The sequence below is a fragment of the Arabidopsis lyrata genome (genome assembly GCF_000004255.2).
Source record: "Arabidopsis lyrata subsp. lyrata unplaced genomic scaffold ARALYscaffold_3, whole genome shotgun sequence".
Classification (NCBI taxonomy): Eukaryota; Viridiplantae; Streptophyta; class Magnoliopsida; order Brassicales; family Brassicaceae; genus Arabidopsis; species Arabidopsis lyrata.
This window is the reverse complement of record NW_003302553.1, coordinates 4,721,993-4,745,511: the sequence shown is the minus strand read 5'-3', so window position 1 is coordinate 4,745,511 and position 23,519 is coordinate 4,721,993. Positions and strand designations below refer to the sequence as shown.

Sequence of the window (23,519 nt, the reverse complement as noted above, 5' to 3'; positions counted from 1 at the left end):
AGCTCACGCATCAAATTGGAATGCGGAGACTTAAGGACTTGCAGGGATGACCAAAACAGGGGGAGTAATACGTGTTGTACTCTTTTTCCTTAACCATGGTTTTGTCCCAATGGGTTTTCCTGGTAAGGTTTTAATGAGGCAGCATCCCCAAGCGTATTACTGAGATCCTTTGGCATCTACACGGTTATGTCATCCAAGGGGGAGTGTTATAAACCACATGTTGGATGGAATCCATAACCGTGGACCTTATGCATATTCTAGAAGGCCCATGTCCATGTCCTAGAAGGCCCATGCCCATGTTCTTGAAGATTCTCCTTATGACGGCCTATATAGTTCCAAAAGTACTTCAACTAGTAGTAAAGTGCAAGTAGCCCAATGGGGATTTGTCTCCCTTCATCATGTATATATATGTATCGAAATCTCATTCATTAATCAATAGAACAACACAGTTTACAACAAGATTATGATTTTAAAGCTATACTCTTTATCGTATTGCTGATAATACTTGTAAGTTTGAAACGAAAAGGTATAAAAACGTATATCTCATTTTCTTTTCACTTATATTATTTTAAAAACTTGCAATGATCACTTTTGTAGCCCTCTTCACGTGCTTGTACGCCAGAAAATAACCAGCTCAATGCTCTTAAGGTTTAGGGTTGTAATGGAAAGATTTTTCAAGTCCGGGATGTTAATTGATACAGCAAATTAATCAAATATTCAAATCCAAAATTTTCGTGAAACTAATCAAAGTATTAGGGACTCTTATGTAAATAAGTTAGCTATTTCCTTATACGTAAATTGTAGGCTATTAGGATTTAGGATTATATGATACTTTGTATACTGTATATATCTTCTTAAGATCAATAAGAAAATTGGAACCTTCTCTTCTACCTTTGTCATGGTATTAGAGCGGCGATCTTATAGAAAGAAAAAAAACAGAGAACAGCATAACAAGAAGAGGATCAAACTGGAACAGAGTCCGATGGTGGAAACGGATCCTCTATTTTCAAATCTAACTACATTTTTAAAAGATTTTTCCGATATTTCGGATACCCGAAGCCGAACCGAAATAACTCAAACCAACCAGATCCAAACATATAAATATCTGAATGGGTTCTAGAAGTCTAAACCCAAAATCCGAACCGAACCAGAACACATAGGCCTATTAAATCTTCCTCTACTTCAATGCATTGTAAATTTATCCTCCTCATCAAATTTTAATAAATTTTGATATGTATAAATCATATAATCAAATTAATTATTGATTCGAATTTATGATGAAATATGCGAATAAATTGATTTATATAACATATTTCCTTTTCATGTTTTAAAACTACCGAACTTATGTAAATAAGTTACATTCCTATTTCCTTATAGGTAAATGTCCATATCTCGAAGTATACAATTAGGCTTATTATGGTATTGGAAGATTTTTTTCAGTTTAAGAAATATATGTAAACTATATTTTTTCAAAGTAAATGTGATTATGAATGTGGATAGTTTTCAAGCATAAATACCCAACCCTACTATCAAACAATTGAAATCCTTTTAAATAGCCTAATAAATCTATCTTAATTGTGTTTTAAAAAATACAAATATGTTCAATTGAAAAAGCAAAATTTAAATTTTAAAAAATGATTAAGAATCCCTCATTCACTTCTAACCATTGGAGATGGTCTAAGCTTCCAGCCACAATAACGACTTCTTTAACCACCAAGCTGAATTCCTCACTGGGGTTTCAATACACACATAAATATATAACAAACACGAACATATAAAGATTATAAAAAATATTGCCCAAAAAAATAAAAAATAGACAAACCTGGCAGTCGAACTACTAACCTCTCAGAGAATGAAATCTATACTATTAATTGGGAATCACTATATAATAAAAAACCTTTAAGTTGTAGAATATTACATAGGATGCCATTGGTTTTTTAAAAAATTTGAAGAAAGATTAAAATATTTTACATTTTAATTAGAATTTAAATGATATTTTGAAATATCTTTTTAAAAACAGGTAGTTTAGATTTTAAAACATTTCCTTTTTTTTTGGTGAGATTTTTAAAACATTTCCTTAACAAATATATATACACAATAAATACGCAATAACAAATCTTTCTACATATATATATATATGTATATATATATATATATACGCAACAACAATGTTAAAATCTGAATGTTCTCAAAATATTGATACAAAAAAAGATTTAGGAAAATTAATCTTAACTAAGAGATTTACACATTATTTACAATTAATTCAAAATGATTATCTAAAATTTATTCACATTAAACCCTCTCTTCATTTTAAGATTTTGTTAAGATTCGTTCAAAAAAATTATGGACCAAGTTTATCAAATAAATTTAAAATATCTATATTTAATAAATTTGTCTCATATTAGAAATGTATTCTCTTATGCGACATGAATTGGAGAACGAGTATAAGATATAATGGAATATGGCGAAACCAAACGGAATTACGTCAATTTCTAAATATTTATATTTGTTTGAACATTTTTAACGGTTTTATATACGGTTTGATAGTTCACAAGTTTAATAAAAATCTAACTAACCATTAATCCGTTTTAATTTGATCCCGGTCCGACCGCTAAGTTGTTACAAATTTTAAAATACTGTTGAAACCATTATTATTTCAAATATTCAAATATTAATAAGCTAGATTAAAATCAAACTGAAAATTAAACTAATTACCCAACTGATATGAGTTCGGGTTATAAATACTATATAAAATATATTTGTTTACATCATCAATATAACCTATATTATATTTCAATCTAAGATTTTTCCTAATCTACTCTTCAGTTTTAAACTCCAAAATTTGACATATGGTTCACAACATTAGCTATTGTATCGTAAACAACATAAATAACATTCTACATCTTTTTTGGGTACATTATAATTTATATACTACAATATATAACACCAAACAACAAAATAATCTATATTTACTAAAAATTTATTACAATACATTTTTAAAATATGAAACCCCGCACGTACGTGCGGGTCATGATCTAGTAGTATTTAACCAACAGCCCTTAAGAATTAACTGATAATATTTATTTGCCGATGCCCGATGATACTTGATCCAATATCGAAAACGACACCGTTTGAGCGAAAAAGGTTGAGCAACTTCATCGTTTCTCTCCTCTCCCTCCGCCGCGTACGTACCGATGGTGTATATTCCTTGAACGAAGCCGTTTTAATCGGAAAAGTAAGAATTAGAGAGAGATCAAGCTCCGACGAAGGTTGTTCCGACGTTAATTGCATCCGTTTTGGCGTAGAAGCCGTAGATCTGGATCTAGAACTTAAGAATCGAGAGTGATAGTAAATATTCAAATTTTGATCCCAAGCCACCGTCATCCACCGTTGTTGAGAAACTCCGGTATCGGTTTCAAAGAACCACCGCGAAGCACCGTCTCAACCGCCGCTTGAAAAAAATTCAATTCCCAGTACGTAACAACCCGACGGCTCTGTTCCCGTCAATGGTCAAATCTTATCTGTTTGTGTATGTTATGTATTTATGTGTGTATCAAATCGAAGTAAGTACTTGAGCTTCGTGGGTAAGTGTTGTAATTATGTCTCGGTGTTCATGGGTTCGAATCCTAATGGAGTCTTTTTTGTATTTATTTTTTTATTCCGAAACGATGTCTTTTTGGAATTAACGAAAACTGTTAATATTGACTTAACTCGGTTAAATTAGTCTGTCAATTGATTTAACGACGTGTTTTATTTAATAAAATCAATGAAAATTTACGATTTAATACAAAAGTTAACTAAAAGTTCGCGATTTAATTCATCTTATGCAAAATCGATGTTTTTTTCAACACTTTTGGTAAGTTGATGTTTTTTATGATATTTTTTTCATTATTAAATTCCTAAAAGTAAAGTGAACACTTTTAAAAACCTCCCCTATTATCAATTTATAAGTTAAATGAGATACTTTAGATCAAAATTTATATTAGACAAATAATTTAAAAAAGACATTTCATCTAAAATGGATAGAATATTAAAAAAATAATTTATTGAATTACTTATATTCTAAGACCTTTTTAAACCAAATATTTATTGTGGTTTGGTTTTACATTGCTAGCAAGATAATAAAATTTTAATACTACATGATTTTCAAAAGTATGACCATAATCAAAATATTATAATTACTCAAATCAACAAACTCAATATGAAACTACACAAATCCTTTTCTTCATAAATACAATCTGACAGAATTTCATTAAATCCTAAATTCGTGACTGGTCTTACATTTTGCAACAAATCAACCATATATAAACCAGTTAAACACAAAAATAAAAATTGACAAATAAACAATTAAAAACCTATTCGATGAATTTCGAACAAAGGAAGTTGACTTAACCAATTGATTAGCAAAAAAAAAAGTTGACTTAACCAATTTTCCTAGTTGACTAGTTGTATTGGTCTACTGGATATGGGCCTTAAAAGAACAAATGGACCCAAAAAAAGAAGAGAAAACAAAAATCAATTCTCCCCCCCTAAGTATCCAATATATAAATCGAGGTCATGCCGCCATGTACTTCTTCGTAGGTTATGACTTATGACAACTCACTCAATCAAATCTCAGCCGTTGATCTCAGCCAATACCTCATCTTGGACGTTGATTATGCATCGTCTCCTCGTCTATACCAAAAATAGTCTTCTCTGACACGAGACAGAGTCTCAGAGACAGAACAGAGACTCCATGAAAAGCCTTCTTCTCCGTTCATTATACTAAAAACAAAACAAAATCAAATTTCCTGCGCCAAAAAAAAAAAAAATCCAGAAGAAGAAAACAGATATTTAGGGTTTCTCAAAATCAAACAATTATCAATACCTTGTTTTTTTTTTCTTTTTTTTTTTTGCATAGATTACGAAATTTAATTCATTCTCTCCAATTACGAAATTTGCTTATATTTTTTTTTTCCTTTTTTCGTTTACGCGATAGAAAAAAAAAACGAGGATCGCGCAGAGAAATTGATTTTGGTTTTTCTGTTTCTCTGTTTCGTGGACGGGAGACAAAATTCTCGAAAGTAGCATTTTGGATTTTTCTCTCGAATTTCTGGGTCGCCAAGGGGTAAGTAAGGTTTCATCAATTTGCATTTTCGGATTTTGTTTTCTCTCTATATTCAGATTGTGAAATTCACCTTTCGTAGAAATTGAGTTTTCGCTTCGTGTTTTTCGCAGAATTGGCTTCAGCTGGATTTTTTTGTTTTCCCGAGAAAATTATCAACCGTATAAAGCTTCCGATGATTTAGGGCTTAGTGCGATTTAGGTCTCTTCCTGTAATTTTTCGCGATTCTCTGGATAATTTTGTGGTTGGTGTGTGAGAATCTTGGAATTGGGAATGGAGTCTCCGATCAAATGTTGCGACTGTGGATGCGATTGTTGTTCTTCCTCAGGTTCATGGATTCGATCTGTGAAGAAGAGAAGACACGATGAATTACAGACCGAGAAACGCTTCTCTATACCGGAGCTGGATGACCTAGACATGTTCTCTAATCCTAGAGTCCAAATCGAGAACGAATGTGAATTACTACGCGAGACTGTTAGCAATCAACAGCAAACGATTCAGGATTTGTATCATGAGCTCGAGGAAGAGCGTATTGCTTCATCAACAGCTGTAGATGAAGCACTGAATCTGATTGGGAAGTTGCAGAAGGAAAAGACTGATATGCTGATGGAACTGACACAGCTTCAGCGTTGTGTTAAGGACAGATTGACTTATGAAAACGCAGAGATTGAGGCATTGGAAGCTGTGGTTTATCAAAGGGATCAGACGATTCAGGCTCTTACATTTGAAACTCAGGCTTATAAGCACAGAATGATGAGCTTTGGGCTAACCGAGGCAGAAGCTGATGGTGAGAGGAACTTGCTTAGTCGTAACCCGAGCATGATCGACATTAATTCCGAATACGACTTCCCTATACCTGATTACCCTCCTCTAAAGTGCAATATTAATGAGAACCAAGATCCTCTTGAGGCTGATATCTATGTTGCAGATGATGAAAACTACCCACCAGCTGATTCCCCTCATGGACGAGAACATTTGAAGACTTTGGATCGAAGACTCAGCCAGATGGAGACATATCCTAGCTTTACTCAGTTGAATGGCGACTCCCCGAGATTTACTCAGTTGAATGGCGATTCCCCGAGAGCGAGAGGGAGAGATGTTTCAGAGAAGTCAATGGTTGGTCAGAGTCCTAGGCGTCAAAGACATTTTAGGAGGATTTCCCCTACTGGTTCAAGTTCACACTTGGGAGCATCTAAAGAACTAAGACCTGATGCTTTTGTTGATTCCCCGAGGTCCAGAAGCTACATGAAAATGGAAGATGTCTCATATACAGAGAATAATAATGCTAAAGACGACTCATCGGAAATAGGAGATGACATGAGTGATAGAGTTTATACCATTGATTCTGTCCATCACAGCAGTGTGTCTCATAGTGGCGGTGTAACTGAGCAGAAGCTTGAGGATGGCACTTCTGATGGCAATGTGGTTTTCCCGAGAGAACACACGGATCTTGGTGATCCTAATATAACGAAACTCTACATGAGGCTTCAAGCACTGGAGGCTGACAGGGAATCAATGAAACATGCGCTTCTCTCTATGAGGACTGAAAAGGCTCAAATGGTACTGTTGAAAGAAATTGCTCAACATTTGTCAAAGGAAGTTGTCCCTCAACGGAGATTGCCTCTACGTAAAGCGTCTATTGCTAGGCCATTGACTTTCACGCCGGTCTTTAAGGTTATTTTGCTCTTTTAGTCCCCAATTCGTGGGTTGTTGTCATGTTTGTTTATGATCACAAAACATTCTGGTTGGAAGCAACTTCTTCTAATGCTGTATCTTGTTTTCTACTGTTCTCACTCTCTAACTTGTTTCTTTTGATTATTATTCCTATGCAGTGGATCACATCTTTTGTTTCCTGGAAAAGAAAGGCTCGTCGAAGCAAGTAAGTAACCTGTAACAAACTTTGGTTACTCTATGCTTCACATATCTTATGCACGAAAAAGATCTGTGTATCTGTTTGAGAAAATACTACAAGGGAAAATAATTGGAAGATTTATCATAAAGTTGTCATCCATTTTCATCCGTTGCTCTCTTTGTTTATAATCTTGTCCTTGATATTCCAAAAACAGGGACACTGTTTCACTTCTTAGTTAAAAAATACTGTTGGGTTTTAGGGAGCTGCTTCTGAAACTTTAGTCTCTAATCTCTATTCCAATGCAAATATGCAGATACATGTTTGGAATGTCAGGAAACAACATCGGCTTGCAAATGCTTCTAGAAAAAGTCCCTCGGTCACGAAAATGGCGATGTCTTAGGAGCACGCAAGTGTGAAACAGATAAAAACCATTTCAAGCAAACAAAATCACTCTCCTGACTCTAGAATTCGAAGCACATAATGTCAAATACTGATGGATTGGATTGCGAGGTAACATTTGTGTGGCTTTCTTCAACTTGAATTGGATTCTCGTTCTTGGGTTGCAGAAAAAAAGTATGTGATGTGCACTTTTCAATCGGTTTTCCCTAATATTTCAACTATTGTATAAAAGAATTGGGTTGAAGAATGATATAACTCAGAGGCTATACAATCTTTGTATGGTTTCTAACATAAATTGTTTCATTCATGGATTTGTTTTTCAATATTTTGGAGATCTATTCATCACCATAAGTTTTTCATTGCATTTTCAGAATGTTCTACCTTATACAAGTCAGTCATATTTGTCTTGTACATGCATGTACAAGACAAACACCCATAAGTCTAGTATGCACGAAATTCATGGGCATACATATTTGTAATGATGAGACTTTTGAGGGCATGATTCGACACCAACATTTTCTTGAAGTGACGTTTTCAATACTTCAAAAAAGAAACCAAAACAACACCGCAAACACAGTGAGACTAAATAAACTAAACAAAGCCAATACTTCTTATCGGTGAGCCTCCTTACTCCCACCTGATTAATCATTGGACTTCTCACTGACTCTTCCATCTCCAAGGTTTCCTTTGTCCTCTTCTTTTTTCTTTGGAGGTCTATCACATACACTAAAAGAACACTCACATTCCAAATAAGCAACGATATTACCAATAAAACACACAAGTTTAAGCCTTGCGACTCATCCATCAAACAGTAGCAGAAACAACACTCTCGAGTGTACTATATATGCTGACTGTAAGCACATGATCAAACCACTCAACTTTCCCCCAAATTTCACAATTAGGGCGTCTTTCAAGCTCAATCACCGCACACCAAATCATCTTCTTTATAAGGCTACAATGCACATTACCATAAGGGATCGTCTCCCACAAAACAGCTAGCTTTCCACCAAAATTACCCAACCTAACACAAGAATCATGAGGAAACTTGGGTAGTCCTACCAAACCCTGCAAAACTCTCCAGCCTGCCTCGGTGTCATACCATTTGAATGCTCCATGAGAAGCCGAGTAGAGAACATTCTCAACCACGCAAAAAGAATTAGAAATCATGTGATAATATATTACTCGTTGAGAGCTGTCCCATCTAGCTTCCTTGAAGTTGTAAGCAACATTCATATTTTGAGCCGCCACATGTAACTTCCCGTCAATACATGCGCTGTGACGGTAAAACACGCCGAGTGGCTCACTGCAAGGGATGGGCACAGGATCCCAAGCTTGTGTTTTGGGGTCGAACACCGAGAGTGAGTTCTTGTCCTCGGAATTGGCATCGAAAAATCCTGCAGCATAAATCTTCTTTCCATCAATGAGGCCAACAGAGACAGTAAATAGCTCCACCGGCAAGCTTGGAGCCTGGCGCCAAGTGTGAGACCGGCAATCCAGAATAAAGACGCTAGAGGAGGAGGCTTCCCTAGAGGATTGTGGTACGCCAATGTTATAGATATCAGAACCAAGCGCCACCACACTCGCAAAATCCGCATGAGGAGTATTGGTCATTGGGACTGAAGCCAAAACATACCCACTTGATTTCTTCTTCTCATCATTGGTTAGGGTTTGATCAGGTTTCCGGCAGAGGGTGAACCAGCGAAAACCTTCAGGAAACCAATTGATGCACACATAGAGACAACTCTCGGTCTTTCCTAAGAGTGACCTGACCTTGTAAAGCTCCGGTGAAGCTAGCAGAGATCGAAAGCTCTTGGAGACGAGGGATAGAGTCGGATAGTACAATCTTGGGACGCGTGCGACGATGTTCAATACCAAATCATCGGGAAGTGACAGAAATGGGCTCGATTGCGGCGTTGTTGACGGCTTATTCTTCTTCTTCTTCTTCGTCGTAATCCTAGGCGTTGTCTTCCTCTTCTTCTTCATTTCGGTCAACCTCTCCTCTCCATTTGAGGACATATTCAGTGGGAAGTAACTTAGGGACTGGCTGCAATACGGATCCGTGTTAGGGTTCCGGGCAACACATTAGGTTAAACATTTGTTGGGCTTTATTGCAGGACTTTGGTAATTTTCTCGTAACTTATATTGGTTTTTCTCATACATGTTTAAATACGTGGTGACCAATAGAAACTGATTTGTTTGATTTGGACCAATTATTATTTTCAAAAAATATATTTCCGAATTTAACTATTATAGTATCAAATTATAAATTATAGGAGTTGACTACTGATCTAAAAATATTGTTATAGGCGTGTCCGAACATTAGACTTTCGATATTTTCATAGTAAGAAATATAAAATGAATTGATTGCATTTTCAGAATGTTCTAGCTCATACAAGTCAGTCATATATGATGCTTACTGCTTACATGCATGCACCAGACAAACAACGTCGCCATTAGACGACCCATAAGTCTAGTATGCACCAAATTAATGGGCATACATATTTTGTAATGAGACTTTTATAGGCCACGATTCGACACCAATATTTTCTTGAAGTGACGTTTTGAATGCTTTTAAAAAGAAGACAAATAGTAAATTCATAGAATTTTGATACTACTATTCCGTCCGCTTCGTACCTAGCTAAACCCGTCCTGTACGTATGTATTTTGAGAATGGAGCAGTATTATATGACTCGGTGATATGTACCATACGCAAAAGCGGTCGACGGAATAGCCGGTTTAATTTTATTGCAACCAAAGTGTAAGCATATTTGTATTTTTATCTTTTATACTATACAACAACCCATTTTGATATTTTTTATGATGCAATACATTACCGAATACATGTACATGCATGAGCAATTTCATCATGGAGAAACTCTCAGACGAAAGCAATTTAAGAATCTTCATATTTTTAATGTATGCAATGCAACTTAGAGTACATATAAAAGAAGAATAACATATAATCGTTAAACATACCCTCTTAGGAAAACAAAATTATTATTTTCTTTCTTTCTTATTTGGTATAAGAAAAAAACTCCTTTTTTGTCAACATTCCTAAATTTCCTATATATTTGTTGACCTTAAAATGAAACAAAAATATCCGTGAAAGATATAATAGAATGTTCTGTTTGGTGACCATCAGTTGAATAGAGTTACCAAAAAAATGTTCGTAACTTAATGAATATTTGTAATTAGGTATCCTGTGTCAGTGTGTTGGTTATATTGATCGACCTTAGACATTTTTTTGGGAGGATAATAATTCATGACCATGTTCTAACTTCTAAACTCGAGTTCTACTGACAGTAAAAAAAAAGATTTAACATATTTGCTATAATCACTTGTTAAAAAAAAAAAAGATGGTCTAGAACTCTTCGATATTGAATTTCTCGATTACCAAAAATAAAAATAATTAGGAGAAGGCTTATATAAAATTGTAATTTAATGAGTATACTTGACAAACAAAACATACACGTGTAATGTGTTGATAGTGGATATTTATTTGTCTAAAAAACATATGTTAGTGGAATTCAAAGCGAAGACCAATCAAGTAAACGGAGCCGCCATTTCTTACCTCCACCACATGTTTACTTTCTTCTTCTTCTTCACGATTATTATTCTCGATCATCATTATATACTAGGTACAAATCATAGGTTTTCCCAACAAATGGATCATGAAGAGGAAGAGATCGAGATTCCTAATTACTTTATTTGCCCAATCTCACTTGAGATCATGAAAGATCCAGTCACGACCGTTTCTGGCATCACTTACGACCGTCAAAGCATCGTTAAATGGCTCGAAAAGGTCCCTTCTTGTCCTGTCACGAAGCAACCCCTTCCCTTAGACTCCGATCTTACACCTAACCACATGCTTCGCCGTCTGATCCAACATTGGTGCGTTGAGAACGAGACTCGTGGCGTTGTCAGAATCTCTACTCCTCGAGCTCCTCCTGGAAAACTTAACGTCGTCGAGGAGATCAAAAATCTCAAAGGGTTCGGCCAAGAAGGTATGGGTCCGGTTATTTCGAATAATTCGGTTTGCTTTTAGTTTCTTAAAATCGGTTACATGGATTTGCTTATTTGTGTATTTATTTTGGATAAAAATATATCAAAAAGTAGGTAAATAATTATTTCTAATGAATTAAATTATACTTTTTATGTAATTTACTAAACTTACAAAAACTTTTTTTATCGAAAAAACCTTTTATATATTAGCTAGGTTCGGTTAGACCAATTTTAAGTTCAGCTTGGTTTAATGTTTTGATACCGATCCGTTAAATAATTTTGGTTTGGGTAATTTTGCAGCCTTAGGAAGAGAAGAAACGTTGCAGAAGCTTGAAGTTTTGGCAATGGAGGGAAATAACAGGAGATTGATGTGTGAAGCAGGCGTGCATAAGTCTTTGATCTTGTTCGTAGTCAAGTGTACTAGTGAAGACGAAGAGGGACGACGTCGTATCAAAGGGCTAGATCAGTCTCTTCGTCTTCTTCACTTGATCGGTGTTCCATCAAACGACGCAAAAACAATTTTGATCGAAAACGATCGAATCATGGAATCGTTGACTTGGCTTTTACACCAAGAAGACTTCTTCAATAGGGCTTATACAATTGTGATCTTAAAGAATCTAATGGAACACACTTCCTCTCATATTGTAGAGAGATTGAATCCCGAGATTTTTAAAGGGATCATAGAGTTTCTCAAGGATGTAGTAAGCAGTCTTAATCGGACGAGCCCTACCGTGAGAGATACGGTTCAATCATCAAGGCCTAGCTTGGGAAAAAAGGAACCATTAAAACTTGATCATAGTTTGGTCATTAAACAAGCGGTGACTGCCGCGCTGATGATTCTTTTAGAGACTTCTTCGTGGAGCCGAAACCGATCGATCCTTGTGGATCTCGGTGCGGTTTCTGAACTCATCGAACTGGAAATGAGCTACTCAGGCGAGAAAAGAATCACAGAACTTATGTTAGGAGTTTTGTCTCGTTTATGTTGTTGCGCCAACGGTAGAGCCGAGATTCTTTCTCATAGGGGCGGAATCGCGGTTGTGACGAAGCGGCTATTGAGGGTTTCACCTGTAGCAGACGATAGAGCTATCTCTATCCTAAGTACAGTGTCAAAATTCTCGCCGGAAAACATGGTGGTGGAAGAGATGGTAAACGTTGGGACGGTAGAGAAGCTTTGTTCCGTTCTAGGAATGGATTGTGGTTTGAACTTGAAGGAGAAAGCAAAAGATATACTTAAAGATCATTTTGATGAGTGGAAGAAGTTTCCGTGTATCGATATAACTCTTCTCACTAAGCTTCTAAGCTCTTCACCCAAAGATCCACTCACCGAGTTTAACTCCCGAGTTGGTGTTTAGCTTTTTGAGTTTTTTCTGTGTAGTCAAGATCAAGTATACTTAGCTACGAAACTAATATATTCACCATACAGATTTCGAAATATTCAAGTGTATGCATTGGATGACTATTAGATCAAGATGATGATGCATATAGTTAGAGAGGCATCTACAACACAACTGAATTTGGTACAGTGATTCATCCTTGTCAAGATTTGTCTAAGCAAATGTAAATTCCTTAACTAAAACCACGCTAAAACTTCTGTTTCACAGATTGTATAGACATACATAACCAACCAGTATTCTAATTGAACAACACAAACCCAATGATAGCTTTTTTAACTTCAAAACAAAAATTCAACAAAATCGAAATTTAGAGAAGAATCCCACAAGTTTAGCATAAGAGACAGAGCCTATCGCCTTCGCATTCCACGGCCACGACCTCCACCGCGCCCTCTCCCCATTGCACCTGCAGCGTCTCCCTGTGCGCTCTCAGACTGCAATTAACAACAATTATCAATACAATATATATACATTGTCAAAAACATACAAAAGAAATGAGAGCATGTGTTATTTACTTTAGGGTTCTTCACAGTTTCGTCCACACTAAGAATGAGGCAAGCCGCTTCAGTCGCAGCATTTATTGCGTTGATCTGCCAGAACAAAGGGAATCATACTATCAATAAACTTTTCAATGAAAAATATCCACAGAAGATAGACATATTCATAACTGGCACAATAGTCCCAAGAATGGAAAAAAGAGTGGAATTTTATAGAATCTTGAAATACCTTCACAACTGCTGGTTCCCAAACGAAGTTAGCAAAAGAATCTGATATGCCACCAGTGTTAATGTCCACTCCATACGAAGCTCCTTCACCTGTTATAACAAATTTATCAGGTTATAACAAAGATATCATGAATGAGATTAGATCCCATCAAAAGATTAATACATCAAGCTTGTGACTGTGAGAGAAGGCTCACCGCTTTGCATGGCGTGTTTTTGTCTAAGTTTATTCAAGACGTCAGTTGCATCAAATCCAGCATTGTCACATAACTGTCGTGGAATAACCTGTAGTACCACCACAAACAGTGTGAATTCAGATTTTTGTGTATCAAAGGTGAACCAACAAATTTCAGATCCTGGCCAAAGATATTGGGACCCTCCTTGGTTGTTTACTAACTCCTATTGTACACAACAACAAGCGAACAGGAAATATGTCTTTTCTATAGGTGCCCAATTACAAGAATACAATTAGAAAGCTCTTAATTTATATGTGAAATCAAGAGGCACAAAAGTTAAAACATCCAAGTCAACCAGGAAGTGTACCTCCAGAGCCTTCGCATAAGAGTTGATGAAAAGCTGTGACTTCCCAGCAATTGTTCTTGAATGCTGCCTCAGGTACTTGCTTATCTCCATCTACAACCAGGAGGAATGGCTCAACCCTACGTGCAAAACTTAAAAACTGAACCACAGTGAATGGAGGACACTTACATCTATAGCTCCACCTCCAGGAACAACAGTTGAGTTCTTCACAGCTCTTCTCACAATCATAATCGCATCATGTAAACTCCGCTCAGCTTCTTCGATGAACTGCCATTAATGTTTCAAAGGAATTAATATTTGTGTTGATTGGTTTTCATTCATGAAGCCTCCAATATTTGATGTATACCTGATCAGCTCCACCACGGAGAACAATAGTTGCTGTACGTCCTGAAGGGCAACCACTGAATATATTAAACCTCTCCCCACCAACTTGTTTTTCCTCAAAAATCTCACAAGTTCCAAGAACCTGCAGAAATTAAAATCAATCTCTAAGTCAGATGAATGAAATCAACAAGTCACCGAAAGCTAGTAAGCATATCCAATAGCAAGCAAAGAAATTCATTTTTCACGTACCTCATCTATTATGTTGTTAACACTTGTCTGAACTGTTCCGCCAGCTGCAGCAGCCACACGGTTAAGATCTTCCTCTGCCACACGACCAGCACAGAAAATATCACGATCCGCAAAATACTGCAAAAAAATGTCAAGTAAAACACAGTCAAACACTCTTGATTGATACGAAAATGAAACACCAAGATGCAATGTACCGTAGTGAACAATACTGATTGACAAAAGCAAAGAACTTATTGATATGTTTTTGAGGAAATAAAACACACTAAACACACAAACTTATAATTGCAACTTTAAAGTGTTTGCTCATGCATAATAGTCTGACTGAGAATTGCAAGACCATAACCTACCAATGTAATCATGCCTCTAAGATGTCAAATGATTTCACAAGAAATACAGATAGACGTCAATATTCAGCCTGACTATGCAGGGAAAACATCCTCCGGCAGATGAGAAAAACAAAAAAGGATATCAACAAACCTGAGTAGCTAGATCTCCGATAGCCAATCTAGAAAGAACAACTTTTGCTCCACTCTCAACACATTTGTCTAGCTTGTCATAAATAATATTCCATTCTGCATCAACTATTGACTGGTACTGCGATGGATCTGACAGCCTGTGAACAATGGGTGGAGCCAAGTCAAATAAGGTCAAAAAGAAGTTTAATCGAAGGGAAAAAAATAAAATAAAAAGCCAGAAGGCCAACCTAATTTCAGCGTTTTCCTTCTCAGATTTCAACTCCAATTCGATGTTAAGCAAGAGAATTTTGGGGTTAAGAAATTTTTTTGGCTGTTGCTCAAAACCTGCATACGAGAATGTCTTTTTGAAAGCTACACCATCAACGAGGAAAGAGTCCCGCATATTGCCACCAGGAACCTGCAGAGCAAACCATGACATTAGCTTAGATGCATCATTAACCTGGCTTTACACTTCCCCAAATAAATGAAATGCAATGAATATAGGAAGAATGCAGCAAATAGGCCATTTGTGGTACATGATTGCGACTAGAAAACTCTTGAAATAAAGAATATGCTATCATACTGGATTGCAAAAGCCATGTAGAAGTCCATTAATGGGTAAAATTGAAGTCCCACAATAAACAGAACATAGCACTAGTTTGGACATAGATGTATAGTGAGTTAAAAAGAAAAAACAAGAAGCATTATCTGATATAATATGCAAAGCATGAAAGAAACACAAAGATTTGTAGAACAAAAAGACAAAGATGGGTGTTACCTTCTTGATCCCAATCAGATTTAGTCTGTCGTCATTCCCAATCGCCATAACAGCATCAACAACCATTGTAGCAAAAAACTCCTTTTCTCCACCGATAAGCTTAGATGAAAGAGTAGTAGCAGCACATTTAGCCAACAAACCTTTCTTTTCCTCTACACTCTTCCCCTCAATGCTAACAGCGAGTTCTTTAACCTTCGCAATTGCCTACATCGATAATTCATAGTGATTAAGGTAACACAAGATCCAATAATTAAAAAGATTTGCTATTATACTAATAAGAAGAAAACACAAACCAAAGTGCTTGCAGTGCGGTAACTCCTAATAAGATTCTGAGAGTGAACACCATCCTCAATAAATGGCTTAGCTTCCTTCAAAAACTCTGCTGCAAGAAGAACCACTGTAGTTGTCCCATCACCCACCTAACCAAACATCAATAACAACAACCGCAGAAGATTCAGAGTTCATGAACTCAATCACACATTCTAAGATCTGAATACTGGATCGCAGAACTTAATGTAAACACTTGAGATCCAAAATGGAAGCGCTAATTAGCTCAAGATCAGGAAAATGGCACACGAAATCCAATTGCAAAATTTTCGATTGGGAAAATAATTTGAAATCAAACAAAGACCTCAGAGTCTTGGGATTTGGCGATATCGACGAGGATCTTAGCAGCAGGATGAACAATATCGAGGAGCTTCATGATGGTAGCACCATCGTTGGAAATGGTTACAGATCCTTTATCGTCGTGAATGAGTTTGTCCATCCCTCGTGGCCCGAGCGTGGTTCGAACCACATCTCCAACAGCCGTGCAAGCGTTGATGTTGCTTACTAGTTGCGCTTTACCCTGAGATGTGTCCGTCCCTTCCTTTAGCAGTATGATCTGCGGTTGCTGCTCACGAAACCAAAACCAAAGTAGTGGCGCGTTAGTCAGTTTCTAGCAGAGAGAGAGAGAAAGTAGATTCAACTTACCATCATCGACGACGCCATTGTAGATGCGTAAAGAAGAGCTTCGGAGATGTGAAGAAAGTGCGAGAAATGAGCAGAAAGAGAGAGAGAGAGGGAGGGAGTTAGGGTTTAGGTCTGGTGTTGTTCATATAGGAGCAACGAGATCGACCGATGTTCTTAGAACCGGACCGGCCGGTTGAACCGATAATTTCACTTGAAACGCAGCGTTTATGATCCGGACGACAAATCCCACTTAAAAACTCATAATTAAATTATTCAGAAATTTCTCCATATTTTTTTTTAATGGAGCTATGAAAATTGGCTTTCGACGCATATATATTTGTTGATTGTTCACTTTTGCTCTGTTATTTTCAATTTGGTAAACTCTAATGTGGAAAGGAAGGCAATGGAGGTTGCTCTTGTGTGAACTCAAAGGATTACTCTTTGAAGCAATACTTGTTGTTTGTTACTAAGCTACATAAGGTTAATTAGTTAGTCTCTCTAGACAAGTGTTCTTATCATATAATGTGTTCTAAGTTCCATCAAAACTATAGGATGACACTTGAAGTTCATTTCCACAGACTTGCTTACTCTTTAATTTCACTCTGATTAGAAAACATATGAGCTTTGAAGTCTTTTAACATTTTTGGAAATGTTAGAGGTATAAATTTAAATACTTGTTGCCTTAAGTCGAATTATGGATTGTTGTAGGAACGAAGGAAAAAAAAAAGGTTGAAGGGAGAGAGATCAGAGATGGACCTTTAGATATTGAAAGAGCTCTATGGAGTTGTATTACAATTGCTTTTCGGTGCTCAAATACTGGACTATGGGATTACGCTTGGCCCATTAACGGAATTTATGTTTTGTAATATCCCAAAAAATCATCCATATTCACACATACGGGACAAGGCCACACACGCTTTCACTTTCAAATTCACCTTCCCTTCTCCGCCATTGTTACTTTCTCAGAAGCTTCCAAGTCAACCAATAGAGACTTGCTTATTTGACTTCTTCTTCTCTTACCTTATAATCCTCCTTTTGGACTTTTCAATAAAACCGTCTAGTTGAATCAGTACGACTTCTTCTCCTCTTTCCTTCTTTAAGTCTTTCCGTTGATTGATTCCGATCTGAAATCTCTCTCTCGATTTCAATTTTAAATGAACGATTTGTTTTCCAGCTCATTCTCACGCTTCCGCGGAGAACCATCCCCTCGCCGAGACGCTCCCGGAGGAGGTGACGGACTTCAGATGGCGAATCCCGCGGGATCAACCGGTGGTGTGAACCTCGACAAGTTTTTCGAAGATGTTGAATCTGTGAAAGAGGAGTTAAAGGAGCTAGATCGGCTCAACGAAACACTCTCTTCCTGTCACGAGCAGAGCAAGACGCTTCACAATGCTAAAGCTGTTAAAGATCTCCGGTCTAAAATGGACGGTGACGTTGGAGTCGCGTTGAAGAAGGCGAAGATGATTAAGGTTAAACTCGAGGCGCTAGATCGTGCCAATGCTGCTAATCGGAGTCTCCCTGGCTGTGGGCCTGGTTCTTCCTCCGATCGAACCAGGACCTCTGTCCTCAATGGTCTCAGGAAGAAATTGAAAGACTCTATGGATAGTTTCAATCGTTTGAGGGAGCTTATCTCGTCCGAGTATAGAGAAACTGTACAGAGGAGGTACTTCACCGTCACCGGCGAGAATCCGGATGAAGGAACCCTAGATCGACTTATTTCAACTGGTTAGTTTGATCTTCCATTCAAATCACTTCCAGATTCAAGTAGAATCATCATCTAAGTTAACATATGATGAACAATTGGTCTCAGAATTCTGATTCAAGCCTTTTTAGTTCACAATGTTCTTTCAGATTGTGATTGTGAATAACTATAACACTTCGGATTTTTGATTTAGCCTATGAAAATGGATTTGTATATCTTATGTTGTGCTTGTTCTTAGTTGCTTAGAGCTGGAATTGATCTCTGAATACTAGACATGTTGTTACATGAACGGTGTGTAACATTGGGGGATTTGTGGTACTGATTTTGTTGCAGGAGAGAGTGAGAGATTCTTGCAGAAAGCAATACAAGAACAAGGAAGAGGAAGGGTGTTAGATACCATTAACGAGATCCAAGAAAGGCATGATGCGGTTAAAGACATTGAGAAGAATCTCAGGGAGCTTCACCAGGTGTTTCTAGACATGGCGGTGCTGGTAGAGCACCAGGGAGCTCAGCTTGATGACATCGAGAGTCATGTGGGTCGAGCTAGCTCCTTTATCAGAGGCGGAACTGACCAGCTACACACTGCTCGGGTTTACCAGAAGAACACGCGAAAATGGACATGTTACGCCATTATTATTCTCATCATCATCATAATTGTTGTGGTTCTTCTTGTTTTAAAACCATGGAACAATGGAGCTGGTGGTGGAGCTGGTGGGGGTAACAGTGGAGGAAATCAACCAAATTCAGGGACACCACCAAGTCCTCCTCAGGCAAGGCGTCTATTGCGTTGAAGTTGAGGTTCGTTATTTGCAAATATATTCGTTCTTTGAAAAACCTTGAATCATACCAGCTTTGTGTCTCTACTTTCTACTGCTGGTTTGTTGTTAATCTCCCTTGGATTTGATTTTTGTGAAAGAATTTAAAATTTGGTATAGGTGAGAAAATTAGTAGAACATTCTCTTTGTATCTATGTTTGCTATATGGGTTATTTTTACTTTTATGTGATTTTAGGGTTTATCACTTCTTGTTCTATTTGGTTGAAAGTATATGAGCATTTCTAGTTCAACCGATCACACAAAAACGGACTTAGTCTTGGCATTTTCCAAGTTTGAATATGATAACTAAATCTAGAATTTGATATTATGATTTGTTCTGGTCTCAGAGAGAGAAGAGAACAATGAAGATGATGTCTCATTAATATCACTCATCCAATTGTGTATAAGGGATACGATACTATATTTGAACTATATACGAAGTCAACTATATAAAACGCTAAAATTGTCTAGTTGCCTACTAGATGCTTCAGACAGAAAATATCAATTACTCCTTGCTTGGAAAACTGTAAGGTATGGAACATTCAGACGTATAAAGAAATAAAAAAAGTTGACTTTCAGTTGACTGATATTTTGATCCTAGTATAGTATGGTCAAGTAGTATTTTTTTAGAAGAGGGAGTATATTATCTGAGAGTATTCTGACTATTTAATTCATGAAAAAGTTACACGCCAAGAAATAAAATACAATATGTAGCATAAATCATAGGAAAGAAATAAAACAAAAGAAAGAAAGCGAGAAAAATAATACAAAATTACAAGAGTAGCAACACACGAAGGAGAAAGAAAGTCATCAGAAGATGTTTTTGAATGGGTTGGTTAGTGAGTCCTTAAGATTGGAGTAGAGGCCATAGAGCGAGTACTGCTTCAGATTTGCAACCTCATACCACGAATTCAACGCAGTGTAGTGCTTATCCGTGCCTGAAAACGCCAATTGGATCCCCAAGCTACAATCTACTTGTCCTCCTTGGTTCTTGCAGCTTTGCGTCTTGATTGCACATTCTTCTTTGTTGAGGCACACGAATTTCGAATCTCCAGAACATTTCGAGCATCCGTCTTTTTTCCAGAACATTTCCTCAAGCCTGCCCTTCTGGAACTCAAGAACCTGGAAATCACCCAAGATATATGACGATGACAGAAGTAATGAGAGATGGAAATTTTCTATAAGAAAAATGAAAACGAAGGCTGATATGAGCTTATCCAATTACAAGGGTGAAGCTTGTCACGATGTGATTGCTGTCTGCAACCATAATTGGGATTGATCTTGCAGCGTATTTTGCACCAGCGAATGCTACCATATATCCCTTTGAAGCATCCTGGAATCACAAAGTATCATCAGACAAACCAATAATTTCATAGGCTAACACATTCAAGACCTCTACTTCCGAGGATAAGCAATCGTATAGTAGGCTAACACATTCAAGACCTTTATTTCCGAGGATATACAAACGAATAGTGATTTCAAATCATGTTTGGGAGAAACTGTAAAACGATGAGGCTACTAAAACACTTTTTCTAATGATACACACATTATAAGTTAACCTGCTTTTCGCCTAATTCGTCAGAAACCAAACACTTAATCTATAGGAATCTGACAAGCCAAATCTCTGTTTTGAACCTCTCATTTCACTGAAACAAATGCAGAAAGGAACCAGATCATCCATGAACAGAGCTTAATCCTAAACCTTTGTTACCTATGGTAAAATTGAATCTATCAATCTAAGTAATGTCGAGAATTAGCTTAACATTTTAGAATTAATCAACAGAGCTAACATTCTAAGCCAGGATTTTGACAAGTCAACTAATCTGGGCATATGATTCCGATCTATACGAAATTTCATTAGGATTGACCTAATCGTCTCTAATCTGATCAAAAACCTGCAATCGAAACCCTAATTCACCAAGATAGATCAGAGATGAGACACGAACCGGACGGAAACTGGAGGAACTAGAGGTATTGATGGTAAGGAGAGTGATCTCATCGACTTTAGGTCTGAACACGGCGACCTCAGAGTTACCGTTGAGCGAGAGACGGTGACGATCGCAGGGAGAGTATTGAACATGATCGGAACGATTTGTACTGAAGAAAGAATCTCTCGCCGCGAAGGCAATGCCGAAAGTGAATCCATCGCCGATCGCAACAGTAGAATCTGAACAAGGCGAGTAGACTTGATTATTGTCGCCGGCCTCCGTCAATGATGACGTTAGCACCGCCGCGAAGAGGTAACAAAGAAGAAGGAATCTAGCCATCTGTCAAAAAGCTCCTTCCAAAATTTCGAAAACTCCGATTCATTTGGACATAGTATCTTCAAATATCATTAATCAAATAAGCCTTTTAAATTTTGGGCCTGACCTTATATGCGGCCCAAAACATAAATATGCTTTTATTATATAAAAATATACTAATTTACATAGATAGTAGTACATTATTATTGGAAGCCTAAATAATTCTCTAGAGTTTTCATATTTTTAGGAAGAAAAAAAAAACTCTCGATTTCGTGTTGGATAAGAGAAGCAGATTCGTAGAATTAGAAAATTTTTATTTTCCAAATAATGTTCAATTATGTGTGCTGTATTATGAAAATAGCGTCAAATCTGAGCTGGCAAATACAATTATTTATTTTGGTGCCAAGTGGGTAACTTGAATTGAAAATTGTTAAACAAATCCCACCTAACGGTTTGTTCACTGCTAATCCTATGTGGTTAACCACACCGTAAGAGATTGATTACAAATCTGAACCGTTTATTTAAAGTAATCATGGACCAACGTAAATGAACGGTCAAGATCAATCCGAGATTTCTTGCGATTTGAGAATCCCGATTCCGCATATCTGTCTTTGTCTCTTGCTTGTTTAGTCTTCTCGTCCTCAATCATCATCTGAGAATTCGCAGCTTTTGGTTCTTCGAGAGAATATCTAATTATCATCAATCATGTCGAAGTTTACGGGATTTACTTCTCTCGCTATCTCTTATTTTCTCTTGGTTTCAACGATTGTCGCAGCCACCGATGTTCACTACTGCGGTATGTTTGGTCTTTCGAATTTTCCCAAAAATACTAACTTGATTCATGATTACCCAATTGATTGACTTAGCTATAATCTTACGATTTTAGATAGAAAGATCCAATTTTGATTTCGATCCTTGTTAAGTGTTTGTTTGGTTGCAGATAATAATGAAGAGTATGAAGTAAAAGTACAAGGAGTTGATATAATTCCTGATCCTGTAGCTAGAGGCGCGCCAGCCACTTTCAGCATTTCTGCTAACACAGGTACACTTCAATATCCTGTGAGGCTATGATGACATCTAGATCTTTTGCTTGTTTGATTCTCTCGATTTAATGGGTTCTTTTTTAATTTGGGTTTGTTTCATATAAAGACACTGAGATCTCGAGCGGCAAGTTGGTGATCGAAGTCTCATACTTTGGATGGCATATTCATTCTGAGACACATGAGCTTTGTGATGAGACAAGTTGTCCTGTGGCGGTTGGGGATTTCGTGGTAGAACACTCGCAAGTTCTGCCCGGATATACTCCTCCTGTAAGTTTATTGACTTTCTTGGATTCGATCTATGCTTTTTTTTTGTTGATTAATTTGAAGCATTTTTGATATAATGACATGATGATGCATTAGGATCATTTGAGTTTCATGTTATTATTCTATTGTAGTCAGAACAAATGGCCTAGTGTAACCGAATTCGTTTAGTGGGATAACTGAAATAGACTGAGAAAAGGTTTAGCTTGGTTTTGATAGCTGATAATGAGTTCCAGGTGGAAGTATAAAGTGGCTAAAGTGAAGAAGTTGAACCTTATTGTTGTCAAGATTTACTTGTTATGATCAATATATAGTTATACGTTTGTCATTTTCGTTTTTGGTTTCTGCATATAAGGACCAGTCTAATCCTTTTCTTTCTCATAGGGTTCGTACTCACTAAAAATGAAGATGCTTGATGGACGCAAGAAGGAGTTAACTTGCATCAAATTCTCATTTGAGATTGGATTTTTATCATCCGTGGCTGACATTTAGAGCTTATTCGCTCTATGGAAATGGAATGTACTATCTTGTTCTATACCATTAAACCACTCTCATTTATTTTGTATAAAATACACTCTTTTCTATACATAATTGTTGATCAAAAACCCTTTGAAAATTATCATTCTTGTTCTCATTCTGGACCATTCATGAATCCCCATTTATAGAAAAAGCAATGAATTATTGTCTA

General features: G+C 36.9%; 7 protein-coding genes across 9 annotated transcripts; 4 read left to right on the top strand and 3 right to left on the bottom strand.

Moving 5' to 3' along the window:
- Positions 1 to 4,454: 4,454 nt before the first annotated feature.
- On the top strand, positions 4,455 to 7,680 carry LOC9318816 (myosin-binding protein 7). 2 transcript variants are annotated; one of them, XM_021032590.1, is made up of 5 exons: positions 4,455 to 5,107; positions 5,218 to 6,136; positions 6,167 to 6,778; positions 6,937 to 6,983; positions 7,270 to 7,680. In XM_021032590.1, the coding sequence occupies exons 2-5, from the start codon at positions 5,378 to 5,380 to the stop codon at positions 7,370 to 7,372; spliced, it is 1,521 nt and encodes a 506-aa protein (XP_020888249.1). In that variant the 5' UTR covers positions 4,455 to 5,107; positions 5,218 to 5,377; the 3' UTR covers positions 7,373 to 7,680. The 2 variants fall into 2 exon arrangements, with proteins under 2 accessions (XP_020888249.1, XP_020888248.1); XM_021032589.1 differs by having other exon boundaries at positions 4,456 to 5,107; positions 5,218 to 6,778.
- Positions 7,681 to 8,077: 397 nt separating this feature from the next.
- Positions 8,078 to 9,386, bottom strand: LOC9320935 (F-box/kelch-repeat protein At5g51250). Its single transcript, XM_021032613.1, has one exon. The coding sequence runs from the start codon at positions 9,369 to 9,371 to the stop codon at positions 8,160 to 8,162; it is 1,212 nt and encodes a 403-aa protein (XP_020888272.1). The 5' UTR covers positions 9,372 to 9,386; the 3' UTR covers positions 8,078 to 8,159.
- A 1,511-nt stretch (positions 9,387 to 10,897) lies between these two features.
- LOC9318815 (E3 ubiquitin-protein ligase PUB24) lies at positions 10,898 to 12,791 on the top strand. Its single transcript, XM_002884822.2, has 2 exons — positions 10,898 to 11,359; positions 11,658 to 12,791. The coding sequence occupies exons 1-2, from the start codon at positions 10,936 to 10,938 to the stop codon at positions 12,707 to 12,709; spliced, it is 1,476 nt and encodes a 491-aa protein (XP_002884868.2). The 5' UTR covers positions 10,898 to 10,935; the 3' UTR covers positions 12,710 to 12,791.
- A 53-nt stretch (positions 12,792 to 12,844) lies between these two features.
- Positions 12,845 to 16,901, bottom strand: LOC9320934 (T-complex protein 1 subunit eta). The gene is made up of 14 exons (XM_002882702.2): positions 16,789 to 16,901; positions 16,448 to 16,708; positions 16,110 to 16,235; positions 15,817 to 16,020; positions 15,287 to 15,456; positions 15,061 to 15,196; positions 14,584 to 14,700; positions 14,357 to 14,476; positions 14,179 to 14,277; positions 14,014 to 14,103; positions 13,668 to 13,755; positions 13,475 to 13,563; positions 13,264 to 13,338; positions 12,845 to 13,182 (listed from the first exon to the last, which is right to left on the bottom strand). The coding sequence occupies exons 1-14, from the start codon at positions 16,804 to 16,806 to the stop codon at positions 13,099 to 13,101; spliced, it is 1,677 nt and encodes a 558-aa protein (XP_002882748.1). The 5' UTR covers positions 16,807 to 16,901; the 3' UTR covers positions 12,845 to 13,098.
- A 755-nt stretch (positions 16,902 to 17,656) lies between these two features.
- LOC9318814 (syntaxin-121) lies at positions 17,657 to 19,489 on the top strand. 2 transcript variants are annotated; one of them, XM_021032623.1, is made up of 3 exons: positions 17,657 to 17,836; positions 17,942 to 18,492; positions 18,803 to 19,489. In XM_021032623.1, exons 2-3 carry the CDS (start codon positions 18,012 to 18,014, stop codon positions 19,258 to 19,260), a joined length of 939 nt encoding a protein of 312 aa, XP_020888282.1. In that variant the 5' UTR covers positions 17,657 to 17,836; positions 17,942 to 18,011; the 3' UTR covers positions 19,261 to 19,489. The 2 variants fall into 2 exon arrangements, with proteins under 2 accessions (XP_020888282.1, XP_002884867.1); XM_002884821.2 differs by having other exon boundaries at positions 17,657 to 18,492.
- A 436-nt stretch (positions 19,490 to 19,925) lies between these two features.
- Positions 19,926 to 21,703, bottom strand: LOC9320933. Its single transcript, XM_021032644.1, has 3 exons — positions 21,231 to 21,703; positions 20,510 to 20,617; positions 19,926 to 20,406 (listed from the first exon to the last, which is right to left on the bottom strand). The coding sequence occupies exons 1-3, from the start codon at positions 21,549 to 21,551 to the stop codon at positions 20,095 to 20,097; spliced, it is 741 nt and encodes a 246-aa protein (XP_020888303.1). The 5' UTR covers positions 21,552 to 21,703; the 3' UTR covers positions 19,926 to 20,094.
- A 405-nt stretch (positions 21,704 to 22,108) lies between these two features.
- Positions 22,109 to 23,479, top strand: LOC9320932 (putative phosphatidylglycerol/phosphatidylinositol transfer protein DDB_G0282179). The gene is made up of 4 exons (XM_021032667.1): positions 22,109 to 22,323; positions 22,468 to 22,569; positions 22,677 to 22,837; positions 23,216 to 23,479. The coding sequence occupies exons 1-4, from the start codon at positions 22,233 to 22,235 to the stop codon at positions 23,321 to 23,323; spliced, it is 462 nt and encodes a 153-aa protein (XP_020888326.1). The 5' UTR covers positions 22,109 to 22,232; the 3' UTR covers positions 23,324 to 23,479.
- The last annotated feature ends 40 nt before the right edge of the window (positions 23,480 to 23,519 follow it).

Bases quoted from the DNA above. Each gene is read 5' to 3' on its own strand.
- LOC9318816 (XM_021032589.1), top strand. From the start codon at position 5,378: ATGGAGTCTCCGATCAAATGTTGCGACTGTGGATGCGATTGTTGTTCT. The intron at 6,779-6,936 runs GTTATTTTGCTC...ATTCCTATGCAG, and splicing joins CTTTCACGCCGGTCTTTAAG to TGGATCACATCTTTTGTTTC. The intron at 6,984-7,269 runs GTAAGTAACCTG...GCAAATATGCAG, and splicing joins AGAAAGGCTCGTCGAAGCAA to ATACATGTTTGGAATGTCAG.
- LOC9320935 (XM_021032613.1), bottom strand. From the start codon at position 9,371: ATGTCCTCAAATGGAGAGGAGAGGTTGACCGAAATGAAGAAGAAGAGG.
- LOC9318815 (XM_002884822.2), top strand. From the start codon at position 10,936: ATGTTTACTTTCTTCTTCTTCTTCACGATTATTATTCTCGATCATCAT. The intron at 11,360-11,657 runs GTATGGGTCCGG...GTAATTTTGCAG, and splicing joins CAAAGGGTTCGGCCAAGAAG to CCTTAGGAAGAGAAGAAACG.
- LOC9320934 (XM_002882702.2), bottom strand. The intron at 16,021-16,109 runs GTTTGTGTTTTC...TTATCGATGTAG, and splicing joins ACCGCACTGCAAGCACTTTG to GCAATTGCGAAGGTTAAAGA. The intron at 14,701-15,060 runs GTTTGTTGATAT...ATTTTTTTGCAG, and splicing joins TCGGAGATCTAGCTACTCAG to TATTTTGCGGATCGTGATAT.
- LOC9318814 (XM_002884821.2), top strand. From the start codon at position 17,922: ATGAACGATTTGTTTTCCAGCTCATTCTCACGCTTCCGCGGAGAACCA. The intron at 18,493-18,802 runs GTTAGTTTGATC...ATTTTGTTGCAG, and splicing joins AGATCGACTTATTTCAACTG to GAGAGAGTGAGAGATTCTTG.
- LOC9320933 (XM_021032644.1), bottom strand. From the start codon at position 21,551: ATGGCTAGATTCCTTCTTCTTTGTTACCTCTTCGCGGCGGTGCTAACG. The intron at 20,618-21,230 runs GTTCGTGTCTCA...TTGTGATTCCAG, and splicing joins GTTCCTCCAGTTTCCGTCCG to GATGCTTCAAAGGGATATAT. The intron at 20,407-20,509 runs GTAATTGGATAA...GGTGATTTCCAG, and splicing joins TCGTGACAAGCTTCACCCTT to GTTCTTGAGTTCCAGAAGGG.
- LOC9320932 (XM_021032667.1), top strand. From the start codon at position 22,233: ATGTCGAAGTTTACGGGATTTACTTCTCTCGCTATCTCTTATTTTCTC. The intron at 22,570-22,676 runs GTACACTTCAAT...TTTCATATAAAG, and splicing joins CAGCATTTCTGCTAACACAG to ACACTGAGATCTCGAGCGGC. The intron at 22,838-23,215 runs GTAAGTTTATTG...TCTTTCTCATAG, and splicing joins TGCCCGGATATACTCCTCCT to GGTTCGTACTCACTAAAAAT.